General features: G+C 34.7%; 1 protein-coding gene across 2 annotated transcripts in view; it reads right to left on the reverse strand.

Annotated features, from left to right (window-relative positions):
- Nucleotides 1–5964: 5964 nt before the first annotated feature.
- LeuRS (Leucyl-tRNA synthetase) overlaps nt 5965–14402 on the reverse strand; it is a 388197-nt gene continuing 379759 nt past the window's right edge. For both annotated transcript variants that reach the window (XM_090395982.1, XM_090395980.1), the window contains one exon: nt 5965–6277. In XM_090395982.1, the coding sequence (XP_090252108.1) occupies nt 6072–6277 (206 nt within the window). In that variant the 3' untranslated portion in view covers nt 5965–6071. The remainder of the gene's footprint in view (nt 6278–14402) is intronic.

Below are 14402 nucleotides of genomic sequence, written 5' to 3' on the forward strand. Positions count from 1 at the left end.
GAGAAAGCAACTGACACAATGAAAAAGGAAATGTTGATACATGTTGGGGATAAATAGCAGGGTAGAAAATGATCGTCTGACAAAAATATTCTGGGAAAATTTGCAGAAAAGAGTAAATCCAATAATAATGACAAATACCTGTTGGATTTCTGCTCAGAACATGGACTGGTTATTACTAACACAACTAAATGTTCGAACATAAAAATGTGCATAAATTCACATGGAGAGAAGAGGCAAGGAATGAGAAAAGTATCATTGATTATGTTATGTTATTTTCAATAGTGATGTTTTATCACAGGTGCAGGACACTAGAGTGTACAGAGGATTTAAAATTGCAAGTGATAACCATTTAGTCTTGAGCAGGATAACATTGAATTTCATATTGAAAAGAAGAACGTGTAAGAAAGTTTTAAAGCAAATAAAAGTTGAGCAGCTTTCATATTTCATATGTGAACTGTAAACTAAAATACACAAACATTATTCAAGAAAAAATGAAAGAGATCGAGAACAGGAACCAAACCTTGGAGATTCAGTAGCAAGCAAGGTGGCAAGACGAGATATTCTGGAGGTTGTTAAAAAAGCTCAGAAATGGAGGAAAGAGTGCTGTAAAAAGAATTAGATATGATAAAGGTGAAATGAAAACTGGGGGAAAAAAAAGATATCACTGATCATCATCATATTCCTGGCATGTACCCTCAAGGGGTGTTCGGGATAGTGCAACATGAAAAATTTGCATCATTACTAACTTCCTATCTTCAATTTCCCACCAAATTAATCTGTTACCTGTCAAGACTCCAACATTATCAGATCTTATATTCTATCATCTAAGGCACTTTTTACTGTATCAATCCACGTATATCTTGGTCTTCCTCTGAGTCTTTTTACTACTAACCTGACAGAGAATGCTTGTTTTGCTAATCTTTCCTCTCCCATTTTCTGTTTAAGTGACCATACCACCTGAGATTAGCTCTGCTAGCATATTTCTGGATGCTAAACAATGGCAAGTTCTTTCCTAATATCGTTTTTAATATGATATTGCCTTTGATGCCATCTGTTCATGCCTCTAATCTTCTCAGGATGCTTACATTTGCAGTCTCTAGTCTTTGGTCTAACCCAGCTCTCGATCTATAAGTTAAAACTGGTTTGAATAGCGTTTTGTATGTATACAGCTAATTTATTGTTTTGACTAATTTCTCTCTTATTCCATATAAATTTATTCAGTTGACTTTCTACCATACCAGCTTTGTTGATTCTGTTGTCTGTTTCCATATTTAATTTACCATCTTCACTAAAAATCATGCCTAAGTAGCTGAAATGTTTAACTTGTTCTATATGCAGTAGATAGCGTTGATGTAGATGATTGGTAGTAGAGGTTAGGTGTAGTGGTGGAGACGGAGAGTTGTACAGTAGGTGTCCTCCCGCAACGAGTCTTCAGACTCCTTGAAGGTGTCACGAATAATAATAATAACACATAGGTTCTCCTTCACAATGCTTCAGCCTATTTTCATTGTCTTTGTCTTGTTATTACTGACCTTCATACCATATCTATTATAATAGTTATTCAATTTAGTCAGGGAATCTTGCAGACTTGTTACGGATTTATTTAGAAGTATAGCATCATCTGCATAAAGCAAAGAGCTGAGATCAACATCTCCAATTTAGTCAGGGAATCTTGCAGACTTGTTGCGGATTTATTTAGAAGTATAGTATCATCTGCATAAAGCAAAGAGCTGAGATCAACATCTCCAATTTTGTCTTTGTCTTGTTATTATTGACCACCTTCATAATATATCTATTACAACAGTTATTCAATTTAGTCAGGGAATCTTGCAGACTTGTAGCAGATTTATTTAGGAGTATAACATCAAAAAGCAAAGAGCTGAGATTAACATCTCCAATTTTAATATCAGGTTTAATACCACTTTCCTTCATAATGTGATCCATATAGATAATGAATAACAGAGAGGATAATATATATCCTTATCTGCACCATATTTAACATTACATCACCTTCCTGTACTTCCTTCAATTCTAACTGCTGACTTACAACTCAAATAAAGACTAAGTATTACTTAATATAATGCTCTCTTGGCACCTTGTCATATACCTTTTCCAGATTTAGAAAACTTAAATACAGATTCCCATGATTTCTCACCTGTATGTCATAACATGAAAATTTTATCCTGACAGCTTCTATTTGGCCTGAATCCAGCTTGTTGTTTACCAAGCTTCCCTTCCACAATCGTTCTCAACCGTTTCTCAAGTATACTTGCATAAATCTTACCAGGAACACTCAGTAGAGAAATTAGAGCCCTACTCCAATCATCTGGAATTCGTCCCTCTGTCCAGACCTTCTGAACAATGCAGTGTTAATAAAAGTCTTACAGTGCAGCCACTGTAAGACTTTTATACTGTCATACTTGAGTATTTCTGGTCAAATATCATCTACTCCTGCTGCCTTTCCACATTTCAGGCTTTTGATGGCTTTTTCTACTTCATGTATATTTATGTATCCCTGATTGCTTGCCTGGTCGGTTTTTTTTTTAACACTGTGCTGTCATCGATTGTTTCATTTAGCAATTTTTTGAAGTAATTACTCTATACGTCAAAGATATCTTTTTCTCCAGTTTTCATGTCACCTTTATCGTCTCTAATTCCTTTTACAACTCCATTTTTGAGCTTTTCAACAACTTCCAGAATATCTTGCCACCTTATTGATATTTATTTGTTACTAAAGTCTTCCCATGCCTTTTGTTTAGCTAGTTTTACACAGTGTTCAGCTTTCTTACATTTGTCTCTGTATTCTCTAAGGGCACAATCTGACTTATTTGCCTGGAACTTTTGATATGCTTTCTTCTTTTCCTTCACCGCCTCTTTAACTTCCTGTGTCCACCATGGAATTCTGATTTTTATATCCTTGCAGACAACCTCACCACATACCTCTCTGGCTGAATCAATTTTTAATTCAAGGCTTGCCAATGAATCTCCAAGATTTGGTTCCTGTTCTCAAACTCTTTCATTTTTTCTTGAATAATGTTTGTGTATTTTAGTCTACAGTGCACATCTGAGAGCTGCTCAACTTTTATTTGCTTTAAAACTTTCTTACATGTTCTTCTTTTCAATATGAAATTTAATTTCATATTGAATTCATTCAAACTGCTTTCACACAACATCCAACAGCAATCCATTCCAATCACACAACACTCTGTGAGAGAAAAATCTAGCACTCATCCCCTTCTTGATAGCATTCTCAACTTCCCAGGATGCTCTTGTGTCCTTTCTCCACCCCTCCATAAAATGAAAAATTCCATTTACTGAAATTCTGTATAGCCATTTCAGAAGTTTGTAACTCTCAATCATATCATCCCTCTTTCTTCTGTTTGCTAGTGTCTGCAGTCTACAAATTCTCGATCTGTCTTTATAATCAGTATTCCACAATCTTGATTTTATCAGGATTAACACTCCTTTGCACCATCTCCATGGTATCACAATCACCGCAGAAACCAGACCTTTGCGCATTAGTCAAGGGAGGTCTTATCGAGACCTTGTAAAGAGGCAAAATGACTTCCTTATCTTTATTTGTCAAGGTTCGTTTCAACAATGCCATTATTCTCTGAGTTGAATTTACAATTTTTGCTATATAACCCTTGAACTTCATCTTCCTGTTTACTAAAACTCCAAGATGCATAGCCTCATCAGTTTCTTCAAGCATAATCCCACCAATATAATACAACATTGGATATCCAATCACACCAAAGTGCACAACTACATTTATTAACATTGAAATGCTAATAAATGTAGTTGCCATTTGCAAATTTTCACATGCCCACAATTCCACCCTACTCAAATCATTCTGCAAGTACTGCATATCAGCAGCACTCCTGCTTACCCCACCCATGTTTGCATCATCAGCAAATAGCTGTATGTACAGCTATTTCCTGTACATAATGTACAGGTTGAATAATAATGGACCAAGGACTGATCCTTGAGGTACATCACTGATTACCTTAAATCTTGCAGATTCATACACTCTCATATACCAATTTTTGATATTTGTCAGCCAGCCGTCCTCTTATCTTATGATTATAAGTTTATAATTCAATCCCATATTCTCCAATTTACGCAACAGTATCCACGCTGTATTCTGTAAAAAGCTTTAATAAAATCCAAAAGTATCATGATGTATCCATTCCCCTTGTCTAACTCAGTGGTAACATTATTATAGAATGTGAGGAAGTTGCTAAAACATGACCTTCCTTTAGTAAACCCATGCTGTTCATTGCAAAGTAGAGATTCTCTGCCAACCCATTTGACTAGGTTAGGGCTCGCATTTCTGAATGCAAGCACTAACCAACTTTTCCAAAATTTTCATCACCACCACCACTCCTGTGATATTGATTACATTTGATAGTTGGATACATCAGCCTTTGCACAACCCTTGTGCAATGGGATTACCACATATTCTTTACAATCCTGTGGAATCTTCCCTGTCCTGAGACTCAAATTATATAACCTGGTCAAAGAAATAGCCACTTCAGCTGAACACACTCTTTTAGCATCTGTGCTAATATCTCATCAGTTCCTATTGCAGAATTCTTTTTCAGTTTGTGCAACAGCTATAGTACTTCCTCCTCATATACATGAGGAAAGTTCAATGTTGCATATACCAGATTGATAGCTTTTAGCAAAATGGCTACTCATTAGTTGAACAATCAATTCGACATCAGTCACCCACATACCAACTGCATTCAGCAGTTCTTCTTTCAAATTAATTTTTCTTTTACTTGCAGCATAACGAGAGAATTCTTTTGGGGTGTCTTTAAACTTACAGAACCAGTTTCTTTTCATATTCAGCTTTCCATACAATACTTGTGACCTTCTGCTTATAATTTTAATAAATGACATCATGCACACAGTATTCCTTTTACATCATATTTTCTAACAAATCTCTTGCTTAATTAGATTACACATCCATTTCACTCTTACTCTATTTATTCTCTGAACTCTAGCAACACATTTCGATATTGCACCATTTTTTAAGTATTTTTACCCCCCCCCCCCCCACGCACTGTCGATATCCTTCCCATCCAACTAATACCATGGTGCTGAACCCAGCATACTCCTCAGGTAGCCATAATTTCCTGCTTTACAGTTTAGCATGTAACCTTTTCTGAATGGAACATTCACAAACTTAGCTACTTCCCAAGTGATGACCACATGATCACTGTCACCAAATGGAGGCAGAATAGTTACATCTTTGACTGACCCCCCCCCCCCACATGCTACTTGAGAAAGTTGTCTTGCAACAGCTCAATAAATGCAGTTTCATTCTTCTCATGTGATTTCACATCTACCCAAATCAATGTTCAGATAATAAAAATCTCCTATTATGATTATTCTTTTCACACTCATATTTATTTGGTGAATCATTTCTTCATCACCAGCAATCGATCCACAGGGTCTGTAACAACACCACATTATGTATTTAATCTTGTTAAGACTCGTATAGTTAAGAAATTATATTTATTTAATCACTAGTTTCCTAGAATTGAAAGTTAGTGATAAAAATCACTCAACTATTGAGCAATAGGAAGGCTTTCTTGGTATAATAGATATTAATAGTTAGATGTTTTTTTATTTTTTATTTCATTTTTTTAAATTTAAGATAAGGCATAGTTACTAACAAGTTTGCCACTATGAAAAATTTACAAGATTTTATGATGGACTATCATTCTGTTGAAATGCACAAACTCAAAGAGATTGATGTAATTTGAGTAATAACTCCATCAATATTTTTACTTGTGAGTAATGACATAATATTCATTCCTTTTCCTAATTATCTCAATCCTTTACTGAAAATTCAAATTTAATGGATGGTTCTCTGATTTAAAGGAAAGAAGAGATAGGAAGAAAATCAAGCAGTTATAATAATTACAAATAATATTATAAATAAAATAAATATGATAAAAATATGAAGAGATTAATTTATTAAAAACTTTTTACACCCACTAATAAATTCAAATATCCACACAGAGGATAATAAATAGAGTAGAAACCTAATTTACTCTTCTTCACTTTACCATATATACCAACTGATCTCCTACAGTCCATTTCAATCCATTTTCCCTTACTTCAAGTATTCCTTCTTGAGAGTTGATTATAAATCTAGCACCAGCATGGATCTCAATTTTGCCAAATTCAGGTTGATTGAACAATGGTATGCGGCGTGGTCCAGCAATGGGATCTTCATATCTCAATATTCTTACATTTTGTGGATCTGAGGGGTATAAAATATTACAAATGGCAGATTAGTATAAAAAAAACTTGAATGTTCATAAAAAATATATGACAAATATTTGTGAAGTGTCTGTATTCAGAAAATATATAAATTGAATCTTTTAAACAGAACTGATAAATGCCATTGGTTACATCTGATTTTATTTATTTATTGTTTTTTAGTTTGAATGCTGCCCAAGAAAGTATCACATTTCATGATTTGAAACTAGTTTACATGAAATGTATTGAATGTACAAATTTATATACATTTTTAAATAAGTATTATTTAAAATACTTATTTAAAAACTAGTTTAAATTTAAAAATTACTTTAAAAAATAATTTTAAACAAAATTGTATCAAATAGCAATATGCTTGTGATTTAATTAATTGATTTCAATTTCTCTCTGCAGAAAAATAAAATTCTCAAATCCTACAGCTACCTCTGGATTTGAGGTAGCTGTAGCAGCTTTCCTTGCTAGGTTGGAGAGTATGCACTTGGCAAGAATAAAATATGGATGAAAACAAGGATAAAATTCTTAATTTCTATGACCATTTTCTATGCTTCAAAATAATACTGTATCTCCACATAAGGGTGCTTAAGGGTCGAAGCCGTATAACTGAGAGGAAACTTCCATATAGCCTATAAAGAATGCGAAGAACTGACCAAGGTTTCTAACCTAATGTCTAATTCTCACCTTCTTGTGGTGAACCCTGTTAGGTATCTACCTGGATAGTGAACGAACAAAAATACCTAACAGGGTGCACTTGTGATTTAGCTGACCAAATTGTATCCTTATTGGCTTAAACCACAATATAAAATGATGGTGCAACATGACAGAATTTCATTCCAGTTGGGGTGTAGCCAGGTTAAACAAGGTCCCAGTTGTTTTTGCCAAGGAACCAGGGCGAACAGTGAAAAGTCAGCTACTGGAACAAATTCCAAAACACACCACAACTCAGCATCACCAGAGTTCAAGATCAGTACTATCAACATAAGAAGGTAAGCCTGAATGGCAAAGAAATGCAGCTAGCTGAGGAATTGAATAAGTACTAGATCAACATAATAATGGTGACTGAAACAAAAAAAGACAAAACTGGTGAGATCTTTGTGAGCAATAAATAGAAAATGTTATATTCAGGCAATATCAAGTAGAATGATGTGGGCAAATATCAGAATGGGGAACTGGAAAATTAGACTTATTTGTGCCTATGGTCCCACAGATGGTTCTACTAAGTTAGAAGTGGAGGAATTTTTTGAGGCTTTAGAGAAAACAACTGAAACAATGAAAAAGGAAAAGTTGGTCTTTGTTGGGGATCTAAATAGCAGAGTAAGAAATTACTGTCAGACATACAAAAATATTTTGGCAAAATTTGGAGAAAAGAGCAAAACTAATAATAATGGCAAATACCTATTGAATTTCTGCTCAGGATATGGACTGGTTATTACTAACACAATGTTCCAACATAAAAATGTGCACAAATTCACATGGAGAGAAGAACAGGCAAGGAATAAGAAAAGGTTCATTGACTATGTTATTGCTAATAGTAATGCTTTCTCACTGGTGCAGGACACTAGAGGGTACAGAGGATTTGAAACTGGAAGTGATCACCATTTAGTCTTGAGCAGGAAAAAAAGAAAAGATTTTCTTCTTTTCAAATAATATTGAAAAGAAGAAAGTTTTAAAGCAAATAAAAGTTTAGCAGCTCTCAGATGTGAACTGTAGACTGAAATAAATAAATTATTTTTTATTATTTAATTAATTAATTACACATTATTCAAGAAAAAAATGAAAGAGTTTGAGAACAAGAACCAAATCTTGGAGATTCAGTGGCAAGCCCTGAAGAACACATTGATTCAGCCAGAGAGGCATGTGGTGAGGCTGTCTGCAAGGATAGAAAAACCAGAATTCCATGGTGGACACAGGAAATTAAAGAGACAGTGAAGGGAAAGAAGTTCCTGGAAAATACAGGCAAGGTTGTGCCCTAGCCTGCATTTTCAATAAAGTCGGATTGTGCCCTTAGAGAATACAGAAACAAATGTAAGAAAGCTGAACACTGTGTAAAACTAGCTAAACAAAAGTCATGGGAAGACTTTAGTAAGAAATAAATATCAAGAAGGTAGCAAGATATTCTGGAGGTTGTTGAAAAAGCTCAGAAATGGAGAAAAGAGTGCTGTAAAAGGAATTAGAGATGATATGAATACTGGAGAAAAAGATATCCTTGATATATGGAGTAATTACTTTGAAAAATTGCTAAATGAAACAAGCAGTGACAGTACAGTGGTAAAAAATACTCAACAGGCATGCAATCAGGAATACATACATATACTTGAATGTAATGTAAAAAATTATACATATAAATTAATGGCGGTATAAAAGCCTTACAGTGACTGCACTGCATAGTTCAGAAGGTCTGGACAGAGGGATGAATTCCAGATGATTGGAGTAGAGCTCTTATTCTATCCATATATAAAAAAGTAATTAAAACTATGTGAGAATTACAGAGGTATTTCCCTACTGAGTGTTCCTAGTAAGATTTATGCAAGTACACTTGAGAAACCATTGAGAAGTATTGTGAAAGGGAAACTTAGTGAAAAACAAGCTGGATTCAGGATAAAAAGAGGCTGTTAAGATCAAATTTTCATGTTACAACAACTAGTTGAGAAATCATGGGAATATAACAAAGATCTGTATTTGTTTTGTAGATCTGGAAAAGGCATATGACAAGGCACCAAGGTCCTCAAAATGCTACAGTTATATCGTGTCGATGGGGAATTATACATCAAGCAATACTTAGTCTTTATTTGAGTTGTAAGTCAGCAGTTAGAATTGAAGGAACTATAGGAAGATGTTTTAATTTAAATCTGGTGTCAGACAAGGATGTACATTATCCCCCTCTGTTATTCGTTATCTATATAGATCATATCATGAAGGAAAGTGGTATTAAACCTGATATAAAAATTGGAGATGTTAATCTCAACTCTTTACTTTATACGGATGATGTTATACTTCTAAATAAATCCAGTAAAAGTCTGCAAGATTCCCTGACTAAATTGAATTTGGTATGAAGGTCAGCAATAACAAGACAATGAAAATAGGCAGAAGCATTAAAAATATCAACTGCATTGTGAATGGAGAACCTATAGAGCAAGTAAAACATTTCAGCTACTTAGGCAAGATTTTTAGTGAAGATGGTAAATTAAATATGGAAAGGCTTAGACGTTGGTTATGCATTTTTTACTAAATAATTTAAGGAAATTACAACGTCAACTAGGATATACATTAATATAAATTTTAATATAGTTCAATATTTTGGCTTTATTTTAATGTATATCCTAGTTGACATTGTAATTTCCTTAAATTATTTAGTAAAAAAATAAATATGGAAATAGACAAGAGAATCAACAAAGCTGGTATGTAGGAAGTCAACTGAATAAATTTATATGGAATAAGAGAGAAATTAGTCAAAACATTAAATTAGCTGTATACAAGAAAGACAGTGTTCAAATCAATTTTAACTTATTGATCTGAGAGATGGATTAGAAATAAAACACTTGACTAAAGACTAGAGACCATAGATATAAGAGTCGGGAGAAAGATTAGGGGTATGAACAGATGGCATAAATGGCAATATCATATTAAAAACAAGGATATTAGGAAAGAACTTGAACATTGTTAGCATCCAGGAATCTATTAACAGAGCTAATATCAAAATATAAAAATTAGTGGTGATTTAAACAGAATGGGAGAGGAAAGATTAGCAAAACAAGTGTTCTCTACCAGGTTGGCAGGAAAAAGATCCTGAGGAAGACCAAGATATAGGTGGATTGATACAGTAAAAAGTACCTTAGAAGTTAGAAATATAAGATCTGATAATATTGGAGTCTTGACAGGTAAGAGATTGATTTGGAGGAAAATTGTAGATAAGAAGTACACTCCTTGAGGGTACATGTCAGTACTTTGATGATGATCTCCACATTAACAATATACATTTATTAAACTGAATTTATTAAACTATTTCTGGATACTCTTCGGTCTGCTTCTTCAGGATCCCTTTGACAAAAAATTCATATCAAAAAGAAAAGACTTTAAATATAGAGAAAAATTTCTATATTATTCGAGAGTAAAAACTTTCAAATAGCTTCCAGTATAATGATAAACAGTATATATTACTGATGTTAAATGCAAACATTATTGAAGTTGTTGATATAATGCCTTTCACAACCCCACTGTTGCTAAGGTATGCTGCTTCATAAAAGTGGGCTGCATTGAATGGATATTAAATTTTGGCTCTGCGTGCACTGAAGGGGTGAGTGAATAATTTCCAATGCTGCTTTAAAATGTTTGTTTTTCGCTTACTGTGTAAATTGCTAATTTGTGTAATCCTCTTCATCTTGGATACATTTTTCATTCAGATTTCTCCCAAGCAATCCATCTTGCCTACATAACAATAACAAATTCCACAAGTGCAATACATTTTATTAACTTCTGGCTTTTTTTACCCATTGGTGAAGTGGCATTTAGTGACTAATATAACAAAGACTGTTTTTGGAGGAGTAGAAGCAATTTTTATGTTATGTTTCTTTAAGATCTGGGCTTGTGTAGAAAGGCTTAAATGTTGAGAATTATTCCTGTTAACTTTTAATAATATTCACAACACTACACAAGAATAAAATAAATCTGATAATTGTTAAACTGTTATTTCAAACAAGAATCCTCACAGTACAAAAAACAATTATAATGAGGTAGAATACAATCAAGTAACTGTGGAAACATTTCAAAATCAGAATTCATTAAGGAACTAATCCATTCTAATTTTAAAATGTTTCCACAGTTATTTGCAGAAGATAGTCTTAAAATTAATATTTCCCAAATATTTGGTAAATCAATGCAGCCATATGTGTTGAGGCTTAGAAAGTACTTCATTTGCTGTTGCCAACTCCAAAAATAGTCTCTCAGATGTAGAAGCCGGTTAAGTTATTGACTCTTGCTGTAGCAAACTTATTAAAAACCAACTACTGAAAAGTTCCGACCAAAACCATAGGCGCAGTGCTATGTTAAAAGAAATTTGCTATAGCAAATATGCCCACAGGGCTAAGTTGCATGCAGTAAGCACTTGCAGTGCCAAAAATTTCAAATGTTTCCAAGGATGGAGTTTATTCCTAGGAGAATGTATAACAGCTGCTAGTTTGATGCATATATAAGAGTGAAAAATAAATCATTTTTATTTATTTGTTCCAGATATTCCATAGATACAGAGAATGTGGACTAGTTTTGCTATGATCTTATATGTCAAGGTATGGAGTGTTTGGAGTTATGACCAAAGCAACTAGAATTATGCAACTAGTGTATTGCCTGCTAACTGTGTTTGTTCTCTATACAGTATGACTTGGAGGGAGAAAACTCTGTCACCCAGCTAGCTCATATGAGGGTGAACAGAACCTAATTATGTTGCCAAATTATTGCTGGATTTTAAAAAGGGATGTTTCAGATACTATCTATAAATACCAATGAAAATCAAAATAAAAAATGAAATCTGTAATTTTTCTTATTAATGTGGATCCCACCCATGAAAAGACTAACTGTGCATTTCTGTAAATGATAATGTGCTGAATTGTTATTGATATACAGGTCTGTGAAAGTCAACTTTCACAGGCCTGTATGGGTGGTGGGTTGCAAAAGAAGAAACTTGTTTACATTTGATATGTATAGCCAGTATATTGTATTCCTTGGGAAATACATGGGGAGGGGACAACTGTTCCACAATGCAGCAGGGATGAAGGAAGAAAAAAGAAACTTGTTCTCTGGGTTTGGAGTTGTGCTGTGATGGGATGTTAGGTGGTAGTTGTGCATGTTGTAACAGATTTAATAGAGAGTGGAGGAATCATTGAAGCTATTCCATATGAACATTTGCCATGGAAATATTTATAGAAGATGCATATTGCAGAAACCAAATGGCTGGGTGGAAGGAAGCAGAGTGGGTTGGTAAGGGATGGTTATTAATCAATCTGAGTGCCCTCCTCTGTATTGAGTCAAGTATTTTGGGGAGCTCTTAGGGCCCCCATCCCAAATGTGAGAGCAATAGCTGGGCAGATTTATGATTTGTAATGCCTTGAGCAAAAGAGAATCCTAGTTTTTGAGAAGTTGAATAGGCAATGGTTGCGATGTGTTTATGCCAAGTGAGGCTTGATGTGAGGGTGATTCCAAGAAGAGAAATCTCGTTTTGAGATTTAAGTGCTGTCAAATACTGGAAGAAAACTTTTTTTTTTTTTTTTTTTTTTGTGGGAATTAGTTCAGTTTTGCCAGCATTGAAACTGACAAGGGGTTATTTGATCCCTAGGAGGAATGATTGGAGATCCAAATTGAGGGCAGTGAACTTGATGATCTGTAAGTTTAGGTGATTTGTGCAGTGTAAGTTTCATGAATGACAGTGTACTATCATTCATGAAACTATGCATTGGCTTGGTGGTCAAATGAAGTAGGTCATCGATATACAGAAGAAAGAGAGTTGGTTGGTGACCTTCTGGAACCTCAGTATTAGTTGAATAGTGAGAGGATAAGGACCAATCCATCATGACATACAGTGTACATCCAGTCAAAAAGGTGGAGTCCAACTGGAAGTCATGGGATTGACCAAACAATGGGAGTATGCTTAATAGGCCTTTGTGCCAGACTCGGTCAAAAACCTTGGAGAAATCCAGTGCAACCACTTGAGATTCATCAAACTTCTTCACGGCACCTATCCATCCAGAGATGGATGACATACGTGAGTACATCTCCTGTTGGTTTAGCAATGGCAAAATCCATACTGGCAGTTTTTTTATTAGATGGATGCCTTCAAGGTAGCACAGGAGTTGGGTATTCTCTGCATTATTTTAGACAGAACTGAAGTGAGGAGAGATATAATAACTCGATGGTAATTTGTCGTCCTTCTTGGAAATGGGTTGAACATAAGCTAATTTCCAAGCAGTGGAGTAAGAGAGCATACACAGATAATGGGACAGGAGTCTGTTCTGGTGTACAAACTTTCAGGATAATGAATAAAACCTTAAGTACACTGGAGACAGTAACAGACACAATTAAGGTTAGTATTGAGGCTGCAGATGTTGGCAAAGTAAATATGGAAGGATTTGTGGGGCATATATTTATCTGCAAATGTGCATGACCGCATGGGTCATGCACATTTCCTATGCAGTGTCTACATACTGGTTTTCATGGTAGCTAATGGAATTGCTCAATTTCTGTACCAACTTTCCTTGTTTGTAGTTGATGATCCAAATGTCTCTCCATTTTTGGCATTTTTCTTCTTGTTTTCATAGTTGATATCCTTGTTCTCTCTGAGAAAAGGTTAGGTCAGGCTGAGTTCATATGCATGATTGGGGGTAAGTGCCTTTGAACTTATATCACTGTCAAATACTGGAAGAAAACATTTTTTTTTGTGGGAATTAGTTCAGTTTTGCCAGCATTGCAAGTCACTTTCATAAGGCATGGGAAGTTTGTTCTGTCCTTTCTTTCATATGCGGGTACAAAACGATGGCACTTGATATTTCTGGAGCAAATGCGCATTCTCCCACTAACTTACTGATATTGTCCTTTAGTGACTTGCCAGTTTCTACAGGAAAGTTCAGAATGATGAGATTGAATTTCTTGTTTTTGGTCTTGATCAAGTCGTGTAATGTTGATGTGATGAAGTCACGGTGTTTGTTGTCAAGGGAGAGTAAACTTGCACTACAGTGCTAATCATTGAGCAGTCCAAGGCTTTTGATGCATTTTCCCAAGTTCAGAAGCTGATTTACTGAAGGGAGGCACAGTTAACAAAAGAAAGACTGGTTGAAGTCAATGAGTAGTTTTGGTGCCAAGTCCTTATTTTTGCATAGCAAGCATGCAACCAGTGGCAAGAGAAATCACACTTAAGAAATTTTTTCCTATCAGTAATATCTAGTTTACAAATACAACACTTTGTATCATTGGTAGGTTCCGTCATTGACTGATAGCACTGCAGTGGCAGGACTCGAAGGGATCTACTGTCACTGAGTTTTTTTGCTACTATCTTTGCTTCACATAGCAGACATAACGAGTACTTACATTTGACTGATATTTAACTGAGCACAGAAACTGACGATGCA

Source organism: Typopeltis vanoorti, chromosome 7 (genome assembly GCF_054136105.1).
Source record: "Typopeltis vanoorti isolate ZY-2024b chromosome 7, IOZ_Tvanoo_1.0, whole genome shotgun sequence".
In the NCBI taxonomy this organism is placed as follows: Eukaryota; Metazoa; Arthropoda; class Arachnida; order Uropygi; family Thelyphonidae; genus Typopeltis; species Typopeltis vanoorti.